Source organism: Staurois parvus, unplaced genomic scaffold, assembly GCF_062004578.1.
Source record: "Staurois parvus isolate SC_StPar_1 unplaced genomic scaffold, SC_StPar_1.0 ptg000601l, whole genome shotgun sequence".
Taxonomy (NCBI): domain Eukaryota; kingdom Metazoa; phylum Chordata; class Amphibia; order Anura; family Ranidae; genus Staurois; species Staurois parvus.
Genome location: NW_028318397.1, coordinates 1,727,529 through 1,749,285, shown reverse-complemented (window position 1 = coordinate 1,749,285; position 21,757 = coordinate 1,727,529). Strand labels below are relative to the sequence as shown.

The 21,757-nt window shown below is 41.8% G+C and overlaps 1 protein-coding gene across 1 annotated transcript in view; it reads left to right on the top strand.

The window, feature by feature from the left end:
* The window catches only part of WDR75 (WD repeat domain 75), a 163,416-nt gene that overhangs the window by 70,036 nt on the left and 71,623 nt on the right, over positions 1 to 21,757 (top strand). The window contains exons 13-15 of the mRNA XM_089692704.1: positions 8,968 to 9,131; positions 15,603 to 15,783; positions 19,194 to 19,288. Coding sequence (XP_089548830.1) covers positions 8,968 to 9,131; positions 15,603 to 15,783; positions 19,194 to 19,288 — 440 coding nt within the window. The remainder of the gene's footprint in view (positions 1 to 8,967; positions 9,132 to 15,602; positions 15,784 to 19,193; positions 19,289 to 21,757) is intronic.

The following is a 21,757-nucleotide window of genomic DNA, read 5'->3' as shown; positions in this document are numbered from 1 at the left end:
TGGAGGCAACTATTGGTCTTCTGGGTGGGTTGGTGAGGCTTTTGTGTATTTTGGGGAGGTGGTAAAAATATGGGGTCTTGTAATAGGTTTTGTATAAAAAGGAAGCTTCTAACTTGGTGATAACACCCAGAGAGAGTGCAGAGTCAACTAAAGATTTTGCTACTGGTTGAAATTCGGGTAAGGGTCTTTTTTGAGTTTGACATAGGTGGAGGAATCAGAAAGTAATAGGTAGGCTTCAGTTAAATATTGGGTTCTATCCTGAATGACTATGCCACCACCCTTGTCAGCAGACTTGATGATAATGTTGGTACTGTCCATGAGATTATTGAGGGCTGCCATAGAGCCCATACAGCTCTCTTTATAGAAGGATCAGCTTCAATGACTCTGCAGAGTGACCTGGAGGGGCTTAACGCCTGGGCAGATGCAAATGATGGTTGGGCTTTCTCCTTCCATTGTGGCACCACTGGTTTGGCCGACGTCACCCAGTTCATCATAGGTCTTTGCCTCCCTCCCCTGCCTTACTTAGTTGATGAACTACAAGTCACAGGTTTGCCTCTACTGAACCATGAGAAACTCTTCTAGTGCGTAGGGGGTGCATTGGTTTACATCCTAGGTATTCCCTTTCCCCTGGTGATCTTAATTTTTACCTCTTATGATGCTTTCTTTGTTCCTCCCCCCTTCTCTCCTTATTTATTATTAGTGCTTTCTTAGTTCTGTTTATGAATTTCACTGAGGCTGTCGTGGTATTTAGTGTATGTGCTGTTTTAACTTGCAAATGTCAGGTTTCTGCCTTGGCTGTTCTTTTCAAATGTCCCTTGGCTTCTTTCTTCCAGATTCATACTTTTCTTCAGGGAGTCACGCAGGCAATCCCCCTTTCTAAGCCTACCTTGCTACCAGGGGACCTGGATCTGGTTCTGTCAGCCTTACAAAAACCTCCCTTTTAAAATATCCAAGGTATTCCCCTCTCTACTCTAGTGTGTCTGAGCTTGTGGCTCTTTCTTGTAAGCAACCGTTTTTGGTGCTATACAGGGTTAAGGTGGCACTTCATTCTCAGTTGTCCTTTATGCTGAAGGTGGTGTCTGCTTTTCATTTGAATGAAAATAACACCTTACCTTCTCTGTTTTCCCAATCCTCTTATCCAAGAGAGGTGGCTCTCCATTCCCTGGATGAGGTTCGAGCCATTAACAGTTTATCTCTCTGCTACGGACTCTGTTCAAAAAACGTATTCATAGTTACATAGTTTGTAAGGTTGAATAAAGACTCCAGTCCACCTAGTTCAACCTGTGTGGGTGTGTGTGCTCATGTAAAAAATTCATACAGTAGCTGATATCCCTGTACATTGTGTCCACTAAGATGCATATCCAAGATTTTTTTTTTTTTTTTTTTAAACGATCAGTGCTTCCCACTGACACCACCGATTGTGAAAGTGAGTTCCACATCCTTACTGCCTCCAAATGCTCCCATGTTGTCTTATACACCCTGGAGAAAAATGTCACCAGCACACCGAGGATCTCCAGTATGGGTCCAAAGCTTTAATAAGCAATCACATAGTTAGAGCAAGAGCAATGTTTCGGTTTGCTGGTGATGTTCTCCTTTAATTCATCTCAGTTCCAGCCGATGGTTACAAACACAGCCATTTCTTGATGCAGCAGCGTGTGTGTTGGGATAGTACAATTTCTTATACTCCCTGAGACAGAATAGTTTATTCTTTATGCTAGAATCACCACTGAGGTATTTGTATATTGTCATCATATGTCCTCTCAAGCATCTCTTCTCCAGGGAGAATAAGTTTAATCTCTGTAGTCGTTCCTCATAACTGAGGTCCCCCAGGTCCCTTATTAACTTTGTTGCCCTTCTATGGAGACTCTCCAGTTCTAGCACATCCTTTCCGAGGACTGGTGACCAGAACTCGATGGCATATTCCAGATGTGGCTGAACCAGAGTTTTATGAAGTGGCAGGATTATTTTTTTATCTCTTTAGTAAATACCCTTTTTGTATGCTTTCTAAGATTCTACCAGCTTTGCTTGCTGTAGCTTGATGTTGCATGCCTCTGCTGAGTCTGTCATCCACTATAACCCCCAGATCCTTTTCCATCCTGGATTCCCCCAGAGGTTCTTCCCTTAGCAAGTACCGTAATTCGCGCACCTAGGTTTTAGAGGCGGAAAACAAGAAAAAAATATTCTGAACCAATGGACTGCAGACACAGTACAGGAGATGACCAGAGACTGCGGACACAGTACAGGGGATGACCAGAGACTGCGGACACAGTACAGGAGATGACCAGAGACTGCGGACACAGTACAGGAAAGGACCAGAGACTGCGGACACAGTACAGGAGATGACCAGAGACTGCGGACACAGTACAGGAGATGACCAGAGACTGCCTACACAGTACAGGAGATGACCAGAAACTGCGGACACAGTACAGGGAATGACCAGAGAATGCGGACACAGTACAGGGAATGACCAGAGGCTGCGGACATAGTACAGATGACCAGAGACTGCGGACATAGTATAGGGAAAATACCAGGGACATAGTACAGATGACCAGAGACTGCAGACAGTGCAGGGGATGACCAGAGACTGCAGACAGTGCAGGGGATGACCAGAGACTGCAGACAGTGCAGGGGATGACCAGAGACTGCAGACAGTGCAGGGGATGACCAGAGACTGCAGACAGTGCAGGGGATGACCAGAGACTGCAGACAGTGCAGGGGATGACCAGAGACTGCTGACCTTTGTGGAGGGAGGGGGAGCGGGTACCTGAATTTGACATGTACCCGCTCCCACTTCCGTGGAGTTGTCCTTCCCTCTTCTCTCGCCGGCTTCTGTGACAGCCGGGTGCCCACTGCGCATGCGCGAGAAGCGCTGCGCTTTGTGAATGGCCTGGCACCTTCTGGGACCTCTCATGTGTCCCAGAAGACACCAGACCATTCACAAAGCAGAGCGCTGGAGCGAGGAACAGGTAAGGTCCTGCAGGAGAGAAGAGCTGAGCGGCCGGCCCAATATTCTGACATGGTGGAGGCAGAAATACCGGACTGGCCGCTTTATATTCGCTCCATAAGACGCACTGACTTTTTCCTCCCTTTTTTGGGGGAAAAAAGTGCGTCTTATGGAGCGAAAAATACGGTAACCTAGTGTTCATATTATTAGCCCCTAAGTGCATTACTTTACATTTTTCAACATTAAAACTTGCCATGTATTGGCCCACTTCTTGTTAATTTTCCTGGATGACCCTAGGAAGGGAAAAGCTGCTTCATCTTCCACTATTTCTAGGTGGATTCATCACACTGTGATTCAGAGGCATGTTCTGTCAGGTCGAGAACCTCCGTTCTCGGTTACTGCACATTCCACCAGGGTGCTGAGTGCATGGTGGGTGCTTCACCATTCAGCTTTTGCTGTTCTAATTTGCAAGGAGGCTACATGGAGAATGCTAGCTTTGATCAGAAAGTTTTGCAAGCGCCAGTTTGAGTTCTGTTTGGGAGTGGATCCGCATTGTTTGTTTTGGGTCCACCCTCTTTCTGATTAGGGATGCCCCACCTGTCATGAAGACCTGCTGTGTCCTTCAATGAATCAGAGTGAAAAAGAGATTTTTGTACTCAAGTTAAAATAATTTTTTCTGAATTTTATTGAAGGACACATAATCAGCACAATCCTTATTTGTCTTGGCCTTCCTATAATCTGTGGCTACTAACTGAGCTGTATGTTGCAGATAGGGGGTTTGGCCACCAGTAGGGGGATGCCCCTTGGGCGTACTTGAGTTTTGTTGCACATAGCGTCCTGCTTCTGCAGGCGGAGACATAAAACCCATCCCTCATGAAGATCTGCTATATCCTTTGGGAAAATGATTTTATGATTAACACTAAAATCCCATTTTTTTATCTATCTGAAGATAGAAAATACCTACAATAAAGGCATACGTTACCTTTTTAGCGTATTCACTTTTTCTAAAAATAACAAATATGTTATACTGTATTTTTCCAAAGGCGACTACTCTGTCCTCCTCCTCCTGGACCTCTCCGCGGCCTTCGACACAGTTGACCACCCCCTCCTCCTTAATAAACTACTCTCCCTTGGCATCAGAGACACCACTCTCTCCTGGTTCTCCTCTTACCTATCACAACGCTCCTTCAGCGTTTACTACAATGGTGCCACCTCCCCTTCCCTCCCCCTCTCTGTTGGGGTCCCCCAGGGCTCTGTCCTTGGACCCCTTCTCTTCTCCATCTACACCTCCCTTGGCAAACTCATACACTTCCACGGCTTCAACTACCACCTCTACGCTGATGACACTCAAATTTACCTCTCCACCCCCCACCTCACCCCTACATTCTCCGCCCGCATCACTCACCTCCTAAACGACATCTCTGACTGGATGTCGCTCCATTTCCTCAAGCTTAACCTCTCCAAAACCTCTCTCGTCTTCCCCCCTGCCTGCGCCCCCCCCCCATCCTATCCATCACTATCAACAACACCACCATCAATCCCACCCCGCAAGCCAAAGTCCTTGGCGTCATTTGGGACTCAAACCTCTCCTTCCAACCTCATGTCAAATCACTTACAAACACATGCAGGCTCCACCTTCGCAGCATCGCCAAAATACGCACCTTCCTTACCCCAGACACCACTAAAATACTTGTACAGTCCCTGATTATCTCACGCCTCGACTACTGCAACTCCCTCCTCACCAGCCTACCCCAGTGCAGGCTCTCCCCGCTTCAGACAATCCTGAACTCAGCGGCTAGACTCATCCACCTCACCAACCGCTCCACCTCTGCCACCCCCCTCTGCCTTTCCCTCCACTGGCTCCCTATCGCCCAACGCATCAAATTCAAACTACTCACTCTGACCTACAAAGCCATTCACAACACTACCCCTAACTACCTCACCAACCTGATTCCCAGGTATCACCCCACCCGTACCCTTCGCTCTTCACAGGACCCCCTTCTATCTTGCCCCCTGGTCTCCTCCTCCCACGCACGTCTGCAAGACTTCTCCAGGTCCTCCCCCATCCTCTGGAACTCACTACCCCAATCCATCAGACTGTCACCTTCCCTCCTCACCTTCAGGCGCTCCCTGAAAACCCACCTCTTCAGGGAAGCCTACTCCACCCTCACCTAACTGCCGTTCTCCTTCATTCCTCCTACCACTCCATCCCCCACAGCCACTTCCTCCTGTACCACTACCCCCTCCCTCCTAGATTGTAAGCTCGAAAGAGTAGGGCCCTCTAACCCCTCGTGTGCTGTTTGTAGTTGCTGTACTGTTTCATGTATTGTTCCCCCCTCTATTGTACAGCGCTGAGCAAACCCTTTGGCGCTATATAAACTAGATGTAATGTAATGTAATTTTTCGCTTCATAAGACGCACCTGACCATAATGTGCACTTAGGTTATAGAGGAGGAAAATAAGAAAAAAAATAATCTGAACCAATGGACTGCTGAAATAGTACAGGAAATGACCAGAGACTGTGGACACAGTACAGGAGATGACCAGAGACTTGGCCAATATTTGCTCCATAAGACGCACAGACATTTTCCCCCATTTTTGGGGGGGGGGGAGAAGTGCGTCTTATTTAGCGAAAAATATGGTACTTACCTGCTCCATGCAGTTGGATTGTACAGAGCAGCCACAGACCTTTTCTAGGATCCCCGCTGGCACTCTTGACTTTTTCTTTTCTGTCCCCATAGCAAACTTTTTTCCTTTGTGGCAGATGTGCAGGCTCGCTCCCAAGCCGGGCTGTGTTCCATAGACACAAACAGTGCGGCTTGGCCCCACTTCCTGCTCCCTCTTCACAGGATTTGATTGACAGCAGCAGGGGCCAATGGCTCCCTCTGCCTCCGCAAAGCCTGTGGGAGAGGGGAGAGAGCAACTACAGCAGGGCACAGCGCTGGATTAAGTAAGCACTTGGGTAAGTATTTAGGTGGTTGAGGGCGATACCACTACTGGGACTTTTTTTTTTTACCTTAATGGAAGGAATGCATTAAAGTAAAAAAATGTCTAGCCTTTAAAACCACTTTAAAAGATTTGAGTAATAATCTTTATCAACCTGAACACATTTTACAATTGTTTTACTGTGCTATTTAACCATTTGACGCCCAGCCTATGGCCAAATGGCGTGCGCAAAAATGCATTCGCTTTCCGGGAGGCCGCCATATGGCGTCCTCCCGCACATGTGCAGTTCGCGCGCTTGCAGAGCCGCGCAGCGGCGCGATCTGTCACCGGCCGTGTACCTTGGACACGGCCAATCACAGATCTGAGTACCGGCCCCCGTTGCCGGTACCATGTGACCTGCTGTGACCAATAACAGCAGGTCACATGACAGTTGTATACAATGGATGGCTTCATTCATGCCATCCATTGTATACTAGTGTCTAGCTGTGAATGGTCACAGCTAATCACATGCACATGTCATGTGATTAGCTGTGGCCAAATCACAGCTAAGCACAAGAAAAAAAAAAAAAAAAAAACCCTGAATGAATCGATGTCATTCAGGTAAATGCTTGCTTATAGCAAAGTAATTATTTGCTATAAGCAAATTGTGTAAAAAAACAAAATACTGATCACTTCCCCAAAGTAGTACAATGTTACTATGTTAACATTGTACTACTTCGGACATAGTGAAATATGAAAAAAAAATCTTAAAAAAAAGAAAGAAAATTTAATAAAACATTTAAAATAAAAAAAATAAAATATATATATATTTTTTTTTTTTTCACACTTTCACCAGTCAGTGTCCCTGATCACCGCCATGCCAGTTATATGATGACGCTGTACTGCACTGGTGACAGTATGTAAAAAAAAAAAAAATTGTGAAGATAATTTTTTTTAATTTTCCGAAAAATTATGACAAAAAAAATACAACTTCAAAAAACTCGCCATGCCTCTTATGAAGTACGTCGGACTGTCTACTCTGCAAAAAGGGGTCATTTGGGGGATATCTGTACTGTTCTGACATTCTTGGACCTCAAGAAATTAGATTGGCTGTCAGTACTTCAGGATTGATCAATATTCAGATCTATACCATAGTTTGTGAACTCTATAACTTTCCTACAAACTAAAAAATACATCCTAATTTTGGGTTATTTTCACCAAAGACGTAGTAGAATACATCTTGGCCTAAATTTATGAAGAACTATTATTTATTTGCAAACTTTTATAACAGAAACAAAGAAAAACGTGTTTTTTTTTTTTTTTTAATTTTCTGACTTTTTTGTTAATTTAGCAAAAAATAAAACCCCCAGCGATGATTAAATACCACCAAAAGAAAGCTCTAGTTGTGTGAAGAAAATTATAACATTTTAGTTTGGGTACAATGTTGTATGACTGCGCAATTGTCATTCAAAGTGTGAGAGCGCTGAAACCTGAAAAATGGCCTGGGCAGGAAGGTGTAAAATTGCACGGTATTGAATTGGTTAAAGTGATCCCAAACCTAGTTGCTTGAATTAAGGTAAAAAAATGTTTTTAAGTTCCCTGTGCTCCCCGCTCTCTGTGTGCAGTGGAAGAGAGGGGAGAAGAGATCAGCACTGTGCGCAGCTGCATCTCTTCTCCCCCCGCTTTCTCTTCACACAGGGACTCGAACAGCTTTAGGAGCCATTAGCTCTTGCTGCTTGCAATCAAGTGCGATGAAAAGAAAGTGGGGGGTGGTGCTAAGTTCCTCTGTGTATGTCTATGGAGCACAGCTACGTAGACACACAAGTTGGGGACGAGCACGCAGTGTTTGTCCCCATAGCAAACAGCTTGCTATGGGGGGACACAGAGGAGGAGGGGCCAGGATCGCTGGTGGGGGACCTGAGAGGAGAAGGATTGGGGCTGCTCTGTGCAATGCCACTGCACAGAGCAGGTGAGTATTAAATGTTTATTTAAAAAGAAAAAAATTCTGCCTTTAGTAACAATTGGTTTTTGTTGCAATTAGCACTATGAACTGTAACAGATAACTTTTAGAATGTCATTGTATTGTATGTAAAACCATTGTTTGTACAGTACTGATAAAATGTCTCAAGTGATTACCTTCAGAAAATAATTTAACAAAACTGGCCAGCCCCTCCTATTTTATCTTTCATACTGATCATTTCTGTAACTAGATATGTGCATGGGCATTAAATATTTGGTAAATTTTCTGAAAATTAACCCTTCTATTGCAAGAGTTGCTTATTTGTAAACTTTTATATTAGCATCACAGTGTCACCCCATTACTACTTTGAATTCTTTCACGCTCTTAAGCCTGCCACATCGGATCGGAATTTGGCCGGTTCAACTGGCAGAATTTCGATCCATGTACACAATCCATGTGCAGCTAGGTTGTACACAAGTTAATCTATCAATCGACTTGTGTATAACCAACCTGCTGGGTTTTTACTGAACAAGTAATGCTGCCAGCTATAGATGGCAACACTAATCAAGTGTTCCACCGGTAGGGAAAGCTTCCTTGTGGCACAACACAATAGCACTGTTGAAGGCATTTTCTCATAAACACTGACTGTGTTGAGGGAAGAATCGAGCAGTTTTCTTTCTTTCCACCTGTGGAAAGTGGAGGGGACACAGCGGAGGACAATCTATGGTCTGCCTTTTGGCCTCTTGCATACTGTGCCAAAATCTGAGTATCAGACATTCCTGGCAGGAAAAATACACGAGGATGGGCTGTATATCACTTGTGCGTATTTGAGAGTATGCACACACAAGCAAGAAGTGTGGCATTTGCTTGTATTTGTAAGTATAGCTGCAAAAATACTGACCAGTATTTTCTTTACTCATCAGTACGCAGCACTTGTTTCCTGGCTTGTGTGTACAGCACATTGTAATCAATGAGCTGCATTAAAAAAATGCTATACTGAGCATTTTTAAGTTGCAGTGTGCAAGAGGCCTTATTCTCCGCTTACCTCTTTCCCTCAGTCTTCATTCTTTGTTTTTATTCCACTTGTACTTTGTAACCTGTGTTTTTTTTTTTTTTTTTTTTCCCCCTCTTTCTAAAGCTTTGTACTAAATACCACAATCAGTATGCCACATGAAGACAGAATAACATCCCTAGTCTTTCAGAACAGAGGTGATTCGGAAGGAGGTTATCCAGCTTTGGTGACTACAGGAAATGATGGTCTCTTTAAAGTCTGGTTACTAAGCGACAACTCAGACATTTATAGTAAGCAACATTGTCTTTCTTTTCTATTGAATCTTTTAAAAGATGTAACGTTAATAGCGCATGTTGATGTTTCAAAGGGTTTGTTTCAATGTAAAGTTTGGTAAAAAAAAAAAAAAAAAATTGTTCACAGGGTAGACCTATCTGACTGATATGTTTTGTGTGTTTTACTTAGCAGGTCAGCACAGTAATGCTGGGGACAAACTATAAGCTTTTTTTTTTTTTTTTTTTTCCCATTCAGCCCAGTGGGGTTGCGTTGGGGTACCTGTTATCTGAAAGCAAGTCTGGGCTCTATCAGGACTGATTGGATATCATGCACTTATGCTTGTTTTTCTTTTGATTTTATCTTGGTAGTGATTCAGTCTTCAGTGCATGTTAATTGTAGCCAAATATTGGAAAGCACCAGATCTGTTTTTGAATTCCATTAATTGAAATTATAGAACATCAAGCAAATAGAATGTAAAAGTTACATAAAATGCCTTTTAACCACTAGCCGACCAGCCACTGTAGAAATACGGCGGGAGGTTGGCACGGCTGCGCAAAACCACGGTTTAAAACATGCTTTTGCAAAACAGGTAGAGGGCACGCGCCACTGCCCAACCTGTCCCGCCGATCACGGCAACGGATGTCAGTCGCCGGGTCACGGCCGGTCGTTACCAGCTGTGTCCCGCCGATTAGCGGCAATCACTGACAGAGAGCAGGGCTGCATTAGCTCTGCTTTCTGTCAGTTCCCTGTCAGCTTCTGTCATGCTGAGAGAAGAGTTTATCTCTCCGGATCAGCGGTTTCCCATGCAGTACACACCCCCGCCCCCTAGTAAAACACTCCCCTCACACAGTTAACCCTTTCAGTAAATAAAGTTAACCCCTTCCTCCCCAGTGCCATTAGTACAGTGTCAGTGTTTTTTTTTTTTTTGCACTGATCACTGTATTGGTGTCACTGGGGATGTCAGTGACCCCCAAGTCAGTTCCCCCCCCAGTGTCATAATGTCCGCCGCAGTCCCGCCATAAGTCGCAGATCGCCGCCATAAATCACTGATCGCTGCCATAAGTCGCTGATCGCCGCCAATATTAGTATAAAAAAAATTAAAAATTCCAGTATCTTTCCCGCCATTTGTAAATGCTATAACTTTCACGTAAACCAATTATTTACACGTATTGGGGTTTTTTTTTAGCAAAGACATGTCACAGAATGCATTTTGGCCGAAATTAGATTTTTAAATTTTTTTTACTGGACATGTTTTATAGCAAAAAGTCCAAAATGTTTTTTTTTTTCTCAAAATTGTCAGCCTTTTTTTTTTTTATAGCGCAAAAAATTTAAAACGCACAGGCGATCAAATACCACCGAAAGAAAGCTCTATTTGTGTGAAAAAAAGGACATAAATTTGATTTATGTACCGTAATGCATGACCGCACAATTGTCTGTTAAACTAGTGCAGCGCTGTATAGCAAAAAATTGGCGTAAATTGCAGTATCTATACCATAGTTTGTAGATGCTATAACTTTCACACAAAGCAATCAATATACACTTATTGGGATTTTTTTTCCCAAAAACGTAGCAGAATACATTTTGGCCTAAATTTATAACTAACTTTGAGTTTATATTTTTTATAGCTGAAAGTAAAAAATATCGTTTTTCTTCAAAATGTTTGGTCTTTTTTTGTTTATAGCGTGAAAAATAAAAAGCGCACAGGTGATCAAATGCCACCAAAAGAAAGCTCTATTTGTATGAAAAAAAGGACGTAAATTTCGTTTGGGTACAGCATTGCATGACCGCGCAATTATCAGTTGATTTAGTGCAGCGCCGAGTAGCAAAAAGAGGCTGGTCATTAAGGGGGGTAAATCCTCAGGAGGGCAAGTGGTTAAATGTAAATTTTACATTTACACTGTCCTATTGATTAATTCAATCATAGACTTAAAGTGGAGCTCCAGAAAAAAATACTTTTCTGTTGTAAATGGTCTTGAGAAGTGTTTTTGCAATCCATTTGCCAAACACACCTGGGGGTGACTGGGGATGTTATCCTGGAAACTGACTGTGAGCCATGAGCTTCCACAGTTCAGATTGACAGTTCTCACTTGTGTACAGTGAAAAATAGCATCTCACTCTCCTCTTCTTCTTGCCCCAACCAGTCGCTAAAAGCCTTGTATTCCTTTTACTGAATACAAGGTTTTCTGTCACTGGGTAAAAGGGGAGCAGAGGCAGGTACTCCTCTCACCCATTTGCGGAATTCCTTGTTCTATGAAAAGAATAGAGGAAGAGCGATGCTATCTTTTAGTGTACAGAAGCCAAAAATTTCAGTCTGAGCTGAAGAAGCGCATGCCTCAAAATCATTCCCCAACCAGCCTTTAGGTGTGTTTGGCAAAGGATTGCACATACAGTTCTGTTCAAAATAATAGCAGTGTGTTGAAAAAAGTGAATAAAGCTCAAAATCCTTCTAATAGCTTTTATTTCCATACACACAAATGCATTGGGAACACTACACATTCCATTCCAAATCAAAACATGAAGAAAAATATATCAACTTTGTGTTGTTCCTCTAAAAGAAATTGAAGAATAGTTAATATTAGACTGTTCAAAAAAAAGCAGTGTTTGTATTCTTCTTTACAAACTCAAACATTCACTATATAAACTGAAAAATGTTTGAAGATTTTGCTTTCCTTTGAATCACTTAATTAATATTTAGTTGTATAAGCACTGTTTCTGAGAACTGCTGTACATCTGTGTTGCATGGAGTCAACCAACTTCTGGCACCTGTGAACAGGTATTCCAGCCCAGGATGATTGGACTACATTCCACAGTTCTTCTCTATTTCTTGGTTTTGCCTCAGAAACTGCATTTTTGATGTCACCCCACAAGTTTTCTATTGGATTAAGATCCGGGGATTGGGCTGGCCACTCCATGTCAATCTTGTTGGTCTGGAACCAAGATGTTGCCTGTTTACTGGTGTGTTTGGGGTCGTTGTCTTGTTGGCATTTCCTCTTCTGCTTAAGGCAGCATTACCTCTTCAAGTATTCTGATGTATTCAAACTGATCCATGATCCCTGGTATGCGATAAATAGGCCCAACACCGTAGTATGAGAAACATCCCCATATCATGATACTTGCGCAACCATGCTTCACTGTCTTCACAGTGTACTGTGGCTTGAATTCAGTGTTTGGGGGTCGTCTAACAAACTGTCTCCGGCCACTAGACCCAAAAAGAACAATCTTACTTTCATCAGTCCACAAAATGTTGCGCCATTTCTCTTTAGGCCAGTCAATGTGCTCTTTGGCAAATTGTAACCTCTTCAGCACATGTCTTTTATTCAACAGTGGGACTTTGCAGGGGCTTCTTGCAGATAGCTTGGCTTCACATAGGCGTCTTCTAATTGTAACAGTACTCACAGGTAACTTTAGACCTTCTTTGATCTTCCTGGAGCTGATTGTTGGCTGAGTCCTTGCCATTTTGGCTATTCTTCTATCCATTCGAATGGTAGTTTTTCGCTTTCTTCCACGTCTTTCAGGTTTTGGTTGCCATTTTAAAGCATTTGCGATCATTTTAGCTGAGCAGCCTATCATTTTCTGCACTTTGATTAAAAAGTTGATTGGAGATATAAATGTTTTCACCTCTCCAACTTTTTAATCAAAGTACTCTGTTCTTCTGAACAATGTCTGGAACGACCTCAGGATTTGAGAAAAAAATGAATGACCTCACTAATAGAACTCCACACTGCTATTATTTTGAACATGCCCCTTTCAATTAGTGATTCAATTACACAGAATCAGCAGCATGCATGTCATGACTGTTGGGTCTGTTGGATGTCTATTACTCTACTACACCTGCTAGTAAATTTGTCAGGGATCCCCTCGATCCCCGCCGCTATGGTCCCGGCGCAGGCGCAGTATGCCGCCCTGTGCAGGGACGCGAGCTCTAGGTCCGGGCCGGCCGCGGCGCGCGAGTTCGCGCATGCGCAGTAGGAGCCGCGGCCGCCCGCTGGGCACTAATGGCAGCCCAGGGCGCAATATTTAAAGCTGTCATTCGGTGCCTTCTGGTCTTGTCCTTGCCCTGCATCCTGTATCCTGAACCTGTACCTGTAAGTTGCTGACCCGGATTGTACCTGACCACTGCTGAATTCTCCTGCCCAGACCCTTGCTTTGCCTGACCTCTCTTCCGTATGTCCCCTATTGGATCTGACCTACTGTTGCTGACCTGGCGTGTGACCCGACTATTCTCTGCCCGCTGCCTTGTACCGTACTGTCCCCCCCGTTACCGACCCGGCTTGCCTGACTCTGCACTTGCTCAGCCAGCCATCCATCCATCCATCCATCCCTCTCAGCGGGATCTCCAGACCTCCTCATATCAGGCTCTCTCCCGTGGGAGCCCCTGGCGAACACCCCTACCACTGACGGGTATCCTCAGTAAGCACGACCTGGTCCCGGGGTACTCCAAGTCCATCCCCACCATCAGGGGCCCTGGTGAACAAGTACTCTAGGACTTAGACTCCGTGCGCTGGGGACGCCTGATTAGTGGAGTGCTAGTGGTGTCGCCGGGCGGTCCCTTACAAAATTATTTGCCATGTAGAAATATAATTTCTACCAAAAACAGTGATTGATCAGGTTAGTGATGTCTGACTGCTATTATTTTGAACACAACTGTACTTTCTCTAGACTATTTACAATAAAGTATTGTGGAATTTCACTTTAAACTTAGCTGGGAGACAAAGAATGCGCTTTTTTTTTTTTTTTCTTTCTTTCTTTACAAGAATGTGGCCTTTACTAGTCTAAAACTGGCCTCACGCTTGTAGGTTTTTTTTTCACCCTACAAGCGAAACAGATCTAACCGATTTCTCTATCCACACCAAACCAGAGTGGAGGTTGAATCTCCTACTGTGGTGCCAGCTGCAAAACTATCAGAAATTTTTCAATCAAAGGATGTTAAGCAGAGTGGTGCTGACAGGGCCACCCATTGATAGAATTTCAGCTAGTTCATTAGCAACCAGACAAAATTTGTGTTTGTGTGTGGCCAGCTTTAGACTTGCAGTCATTTAACTGTCATTAGACCAATAATTTTATGGGTTCTGGTAATTTCCCTTCGCAAGAAAAGCACCTTCATACATGTGTTTTGTATGTCTGCTGAAGGTCTGTGGAGCCATTTAGTAAGCATGTGAATGTACATTAATGGCAGTTGATTTTGGCAGAGAGTTTCTTAAAGCTGAACTCCAGGCAAATAAAAAGACACAACTACTGTACAGCAGAACTCAGACTGGAGGAGGGAAAACAGCAGAAATAGCCAATCTGTTTTTTACCTCATATTAGCATGCCCCTTCCACAACTGAGCACTGAAGGGATGTGCTCATCAGTCTGCTGCTTTTCCAATCACTGTCCAGTCACAGGCCTAAAAGTTTTACTGAACTGCAAGAGAGAAAAAGGACTCCTACCTTAACAGGCAGGGCTGTGCTGTGGTAGAGCTGTGGAAAGTTAGAACTCGCAGGTATAACAGCTCCCATATGTGTATTTATTTAGTGTATTTAAAGTGTTACTAAACCCAGGACTCTGCATTCACTATATCTGGTCTCCCACAGTACACAGAACATGGAAGTGTAATTAATTTAGTAAATATAAACTGCTAAATACCTTTTCTCATCAGCAGTCTTGTGACTTCTATCAGTGTCCGGCAGAGCACATGTTAAGGCTTGGAGGAGTTTTCTTTTTGCTCTAGGAGGGTGCAAAACCCTGACCTCTGTCTGCACAGTGCTGATTGGTCCTGTGCTGATCACATGCACTCTCCCAAGCAAAAAAAAACCCACCTCTCTAGCAATACACACTAAACTGAGCACGTGCAAAGTGTCTCCACAGATATGTCTTACCAGGAGATAAGAGGGAGACACTGAAAGAAGGGGAGGATCAGAGAAGTTAGGGTCAAACAGCATTTTTAAACAATGCAGAGGATTAACCCCTTATGTTCCACACTGAGTATAACAAGTATGCTTTACTGAATATACAAACTGATTTTACTGTTGTGGGTTTAGTACCACTTTAACTGTTTGCCTTTAACGTTTTGAGTAACATATGGAACAGTGCTACAGTGCAGTACACTACACTACTGCACTGTCCCACACATTCTATACTGCGGTGCTGTCCCGCATCCTCTGCCCTGATGCAGTGCTTTTCTGCACAGTGAAATGGTATAGCAACATAGAGTGTGAGGAATGGTGCAGCAGCATAGTAATTGATCTGCATTCTTTACACATAGAAAACCAAAAAAGGATCCTGCCACTTGATCAAACCACCTCAGGTCCCTAGCAGGAAATGCCAATTTAGATCTATTGATCTTGTTGTTTTTCTCTACAAAAATTGCCTACATGGTTTCATTGTTTGCATTATTGTAAAATTGTTAGGGCAGAGACACATAAAATTAGGTGAAGGGGAACATGCAGCTAATTTTTACTTTGCATTGATTACTCCAATACCTGTTTCTGTCTACAACTTTTTTACAGAACAAAGCACTGGCTGGAGCTGTGATTTTGTGGGTAGTTATCACAGAAACAAGGCTCTTGGCTGCTGCTTCTCTGAAGATGGCTCTCTTTTTGCTGTTGGATTTGAAGAAGTTCTTACTATATGGGAGACAAGCACTTGGGACTTAAAACATACCTTCTGCCAGCCACCAGGAAAAATAAGGTAGGAAGCTCAAAATGCATACATCGATCATATAATTGATGTACTGCATTCACATTTATTGTATATAATGAGGCATCATTGGTCAGAATACAGCCTTACACTGTCTGTTTGTCTTGCCAGATGTGGAAGGAGGGGATGGGGCTCTGCTAGCCTTTACCATCTCAAGCAATGATTTATTATGTGACTTGTTTGATTTTGATCTATAATGATTTGTTTGTCAAACTTCTGAAAATGCAAGATGCTTGGTTGTTTATGGTTTAGAGCTTTAGCTACTGGATGGAGCGTACAGCAAGTGAAGTCAGAGGAAATTAGAATTACCCAATTTTGTCAGTTCTGATATTTCTCTCATATCAGGTGTCCTTTAAGTAGTTGTCAGGCACATGCAAAGAGAGTGTTTATTATGAGCTCCAGGCTTACAATTGGTTTATATGGTTTACTTTGTTGTGTTCACTTTGGCTACTGTGATCTGTAGTCTGTACTGTACATCTTAAAATCAGGGTGGATTTGATTTAAATCAAACTGATTTAAATCACTAGTCAGTAAGGCTTGATTTAAATGATAGTTTTCTACATAGACTAATTCTTGCTGGTATAACTTTAATATGCAAGTAGATGAAGATTTTTAGAATAACAACTTTTCATATTAGTTTTTTTATCCCCAGTTTAATAGGTTAATCATTCATATTTGGACAACTTTTCTGTTGTAGTTAGGAAGGAGAAAAAAAAATCATTACCTTAATAATAACAATTTAAATAGATTTATTCATCTGAAACAATAAAATTACAGCATATGTTATTTTTGTTAACTAATTTGGCTAAACAAAATATATATATTTTAAGAAACTTAGACTCTCAGCCCCTTCCTCCTCACACTTAGTTTCACTTTCTTCTTGTGCAGATCTATTCCACTCCAAACAATCAGAAAAATATTGTTTCTATTCAATTCACTGAACTTCTTGAAACTTAGCACTGAAGGGGTTGATTCTGTATTCATAGGTTTGTAGAAATTAGGATTAAGGTCTTTCTTAACTCTGTTCATGTTATAACATTTTTGCTGTGAAGAAGAGGCCTGTGATCTCCGCTGAGTCAAATTCAGTTTTGAGAACTGCAAAAGTAAACCAAGCATCTGTGATAATATCTTGTAGGCAGAGAAACTGCCCAATAATCTTACAAAAACCTCTGGAAGAGCATGACATTGTTAATGGATTAATGGAATTTATTTACCAAAAAAATTAAACATATACAGCCTTATTCTACATAATTAAAAAACTAATATTTATTTCATGATGGAATAACCTTTGGATGGTAATATATTTTCCTCAAAAAGCATTTTATTCAAAAAAATCAGATTTAAATCAAAAAAATCCAATTTAAATAAAAAAAAATCCGATTTTTTTTTTTTTAAATCATTGATTTTTATCCACCCTGCTTAAAATGGAAAAACTATTGAAATTATTATTTTTACATCAAAAAAAGTAATTTACCTGCCAAAACAACAGATATATATAAAAATAAGATTCCACAATGCATAACAAACACATTTTATTTGTGGGTTTACTGTTTACTGATTGTTTGTTTTGAGAAAATATAGTTACCAGTAAGTAGCTATTATTTTCCGTTATAGCCGCTGGAAATGTTGTTGAGATAAATTTAGAGTTTGCTAGTTTTACATTTTGTATTATTTATGACAGCGGTCTCCAAACTGTGGCCCCTGGGCTGAATTCGTCCCTTTACTTGTCTGTATGCGGCTCTTGGGAGCACTGTTCCTTCCACTGATACCAATGACGGTGCTTATTCCTTTCACTGACACCAATCATGGATATTTTTCCTTCCACTGCCACTAATAATGGGGCACTATTCCTCCCACTAGCGGAACAATGGGGTACTATTCCTCGCAGTGACACCAACAATGGGGCTCTGATCTTCCAATCAACACCCATGATGGGGCACTATTCCTCCCACTAACATACCAATGGGGCACTTTTCCTCTCAGTAGCATAACAATGGGGAACACACCCTTTCTTGATGAGCAGCCAATCGGTGCTCATTACACTGCAAGGTCTCTCCTCCCTGCTAGTTCCCGGGTGCGCTGCTGAAGACAGGGAGGGGAGGAGGAGATAAACAAGCGCATTAAAAATATTACATGTTTAAGTCGCCATAAAGCCTCTTTTGTTTTTAAAAGCCCCAGACGTTCCTAAAATCACTTCCGATTTAAATACGGTTTTGGTTAATTTTTTTTTTTGTTGTTGTCTGAACAAGTAGATTGTCATGAGGGACAAGTAGATTGGGGCCCCGATTTAGTCCCTGGACAAGTAATTTTTTCAAAAATTTCCACACCCCCTGTGTATAATTTTACTCCCACTGACACTGGGCTCCATTTCCTGCTCCAGCTGGCCACAGTTTGGCCCTCCCTAAAGTCTCATGGACAGTAAACTGGCCCTATGTTTAGAAAGGTTTGGAGACTCCTGATATGACATTGACTTTATAACTAAAGAAAATCAAGTGGACTACGCAAAAAAAAAGAAAAAAAATTAGTTTTTAGTGTTCTCTACATTAACTCCATAATTTCATTTTAGGACTGATAAGTTGAACATTTCTGTTCTCATGCTTAGTAAACATTACTTCTGGTGTAGAGCCTAGTCCTGTCCCCTCTATTATTTCCAACACAGCCATACAGGGTAAATACAAATTGCATTGGATATTGTAGCTGTGTTTTTTTGCTACAGAAGTTTCTGAATTGGTTCCCTCAATCTGGCTCACCATCTATAAATTAGATCATTCTCAATGCATAATGCATACAGAGCAGTCAACTGTAGGTGATACTCAAGCTTATTTGTAGGAGTTTTACACCAATACCTAAAGCGGAGCTCCACCCAAAAGGGGAAGTTCTGTTTTAAGACTTCGTCCCCAGCTCCCCATAACGGATTGGCATCTTTTGGGGGGGGGGGGGGTACTCAGATTTGACAGGTAGCAGTGTTCCTCCAGTCTAAGCAAAAAACCCTTTTGGGTTTATACCTCTTTGGGAACCGATCAGAGTGTTTCCTAATCATGTGATCACTGTGTGCTATGATTATGTGTATGTATGCGTTTTCCTTTTTTTTTTTCTACTTGTTAGTAAAATGTTTTTTTAATAAAACATTGTACTAATCCTGGCGTAGTGGCCATTGGATGGAACCACAGAGCACAACGTGGGACTAAGCATCTGACACACCTCAAAAGATGTTCGATACTGAGGATTGTTAAGCACGGTGAGGTAAGGACTCCCACCTGCTGTAGAGGTACGTTTAATACTTCTTCCTTTATTTTCAGTTTGTTTTTTCGACAACAGTGTCTTTTTAAATTCTGGCTTTTGGTTGATACCGGGTTATTATTGGGGCTTAAAATCATTAACCTCTTCTCTTTTCTGCACAGGAGTGTGTGTTTTGGAAGATTTAATTGTTCCAAATATCTTGTTGCCTCAACTGACAGTGGAATAATAAATTGCTGGGACCTGCTGACGTGTTCGTGTAAGTCTTTACCTGCACCAGTGAACCCAACATTCTGAATACCTACAAACTGAGCATGACCAGATTTTAGAAAAAATTAGGTCATTATGCACTTCTCTGCTCATTCCTGCTTACCACTCCCCATCTGACTCTCTTCTTTGGTTCGTATTCAAAACCAATGTGAGATTTGCTGTGCAAGCACACTGACCTTCAAATTTTGATATGTAGTCTCTCATTTGGTACCTGGTCAAGGTCTTTGTGTGTTTAAAAGAAAAGACTAACTTAACAGTCAATAGCTGCAGCCCAAAAACTTCTGAAAGTGGCACTCATTGTTGAAGTTTAAACTTTTTTCTTTTATTTTTATTAGTTTTTTTTTTGTATTGGGAACCTGTTGAGCTTATTCATTGTTATGTCTGTAGTGATGGAATAACATTACCTTGCATGTGGAAAGTTCCTTAAATAACTTTGCAAACTAATCAAAAATTAATCCATCTGTGATGTGTTTGCTTATTCAAAATGGTCTTGGCAGGAAAAATATGGTTTATTTTGGACATGTTAATGTACAAGCTATACCATCAAATACTTCAAAATGGTGCTGACTAGCCAAAAAATGTCGGTGTCGTATTTTGTTTCAAACCTTCAATGTTTCCACAGCTGTGTGATTTGCTCCACATCACTAGAAGATTCCATAAAATTGCTGCTTGGGATGTTGCATGCTTTTTTTTATACCATCATTTTTGTTGTTTTGAGTCAGCTCTTGTAAAGCACTGTGGAATATGTTAACCTGTATCAGCATATCTTGAGATGTTGGGTTTGTTCAGTGCAATTCTGAACTAGATGTTTTCCTAAAATATACTGAGCCCATCCCTTGTTTGTCAGATATACAGGTAGGTTATCTTGCTTAAATGTTTTTTCTTTTTTACAATTGACAGCTGTCCCAGTTTTCAGTGCTTGAGATTTATTTTTTTGAGATGTTCCCAATTTTCAATACTGGGCAACTTAAAGCCCAGAGGAACCCTTGTGATTTATTGTGGATTATACTGTTAGACTGCTTTCCTTTAACTTTTTAACTTGAACAGCTAGGTTCTGCAACAAGGGTTAAGATATCCACCACCCTCACTCACAAAGCTGCAATCCAACTGTGCATTGGCCTGTAACAATATCCCCCATCTCACCCAAACACTGTTCCAATCAAAAGCACTACTTAGACTGGGGCAGTGTTCAAGACAAGTTTTTACAGAGCACTGGCTTGCTGGGCCTCTGCATTGTATATGAAATTGGTGGTCTGACAATATGCTGCCAACACAGGGTATTTTAACATTTTGCTGCAGCACTTATCAGTTTATAAAAAGCAAAATAATGATTTTTGAAGAGTAGACAGAGGTATACAGCATGAATTCAGGAGCTCTGGATGTAAGCATATTACATTACATCAAAAATACCAGGTATATGAACTTATAAAGGCAAAATATTTGTCATAGAATTATGTAACAATCAAACACATCTCATGAATCCTAAGGTGCAACATGCTGCCCTAACTCATTGAGTTCATAATCTATTCAGAGATACACGCCATGAAATAGTTGCCTGAGGGTGCATTTAGAACAATAAAGAGCTTGAGGTACAGGGCTTTCCATACCTTTGAATGGTAGGACCTGTAATCATGAGGCCAAAGAGAATAGGGAAAGTAGAAAAGGAGGGGAGAACTAGAAGAGAAAGCAAAAGTGGAATGAGCACATAAGAATTAAAGGGGGGGGGGGGAGGGGGGGTTAAAGAAAGTTGGGAAAGTCTTCAGAGGTTGCCATGTTAGTTTTGAAAATATTTGTTCAAAGTGGAGAGGCTAGTCAGGGTCTCAGAGATGGAGAAGGGTCTCAGAGATGTAGTCTGCTGTTAAGTTTAGTCATGGCTGCCAAATTGAGAGAAATGTTTCATGAGAGTCTTCTAGTATAGCAATCAGTTTTTCATTAACCCCTTCCTGATAATTAACAGCCTCAGGAAGTTGGTAGTCTACCATGGGGCCACACATATGTGCTACTGCTTTTGTGCTGGGAGCATGCTGCACCAGCAGCTCCGGGTCTTGTACTGTCTGCAGGACAGTTCCTGAACACATGAACACCTGATCGGCAATTTACAGCCCACACCTGTGTTTGTTCCTCCTCCTTGAATGGAGAAAAAGATGCAATATATATATTTTTCTCCCTACTAAAGGAGAAGATGTAAAGTAGAAAAGAAAAATGGCTAAATTAGGGGAAGATGTAGGTCAATGTCAGGGTTTGGGTCAAGGTTAGGCTTAAAGGACAAGTTCAAAATTAAAGATTGAGGTTAAAGACCACAGTCAGTGTGTTTTAGGTAGAACTACAAACATCATTTTTTTATTATTAGTGTCAGTGTGTATTAGGTAGGATAAAAAAGTGAAATGCACAAATCCTTCCACATAAGTTGTACCTGTTTTCCTGTAGCCATCTCTTCTAAACCACACAGATCAAAGGC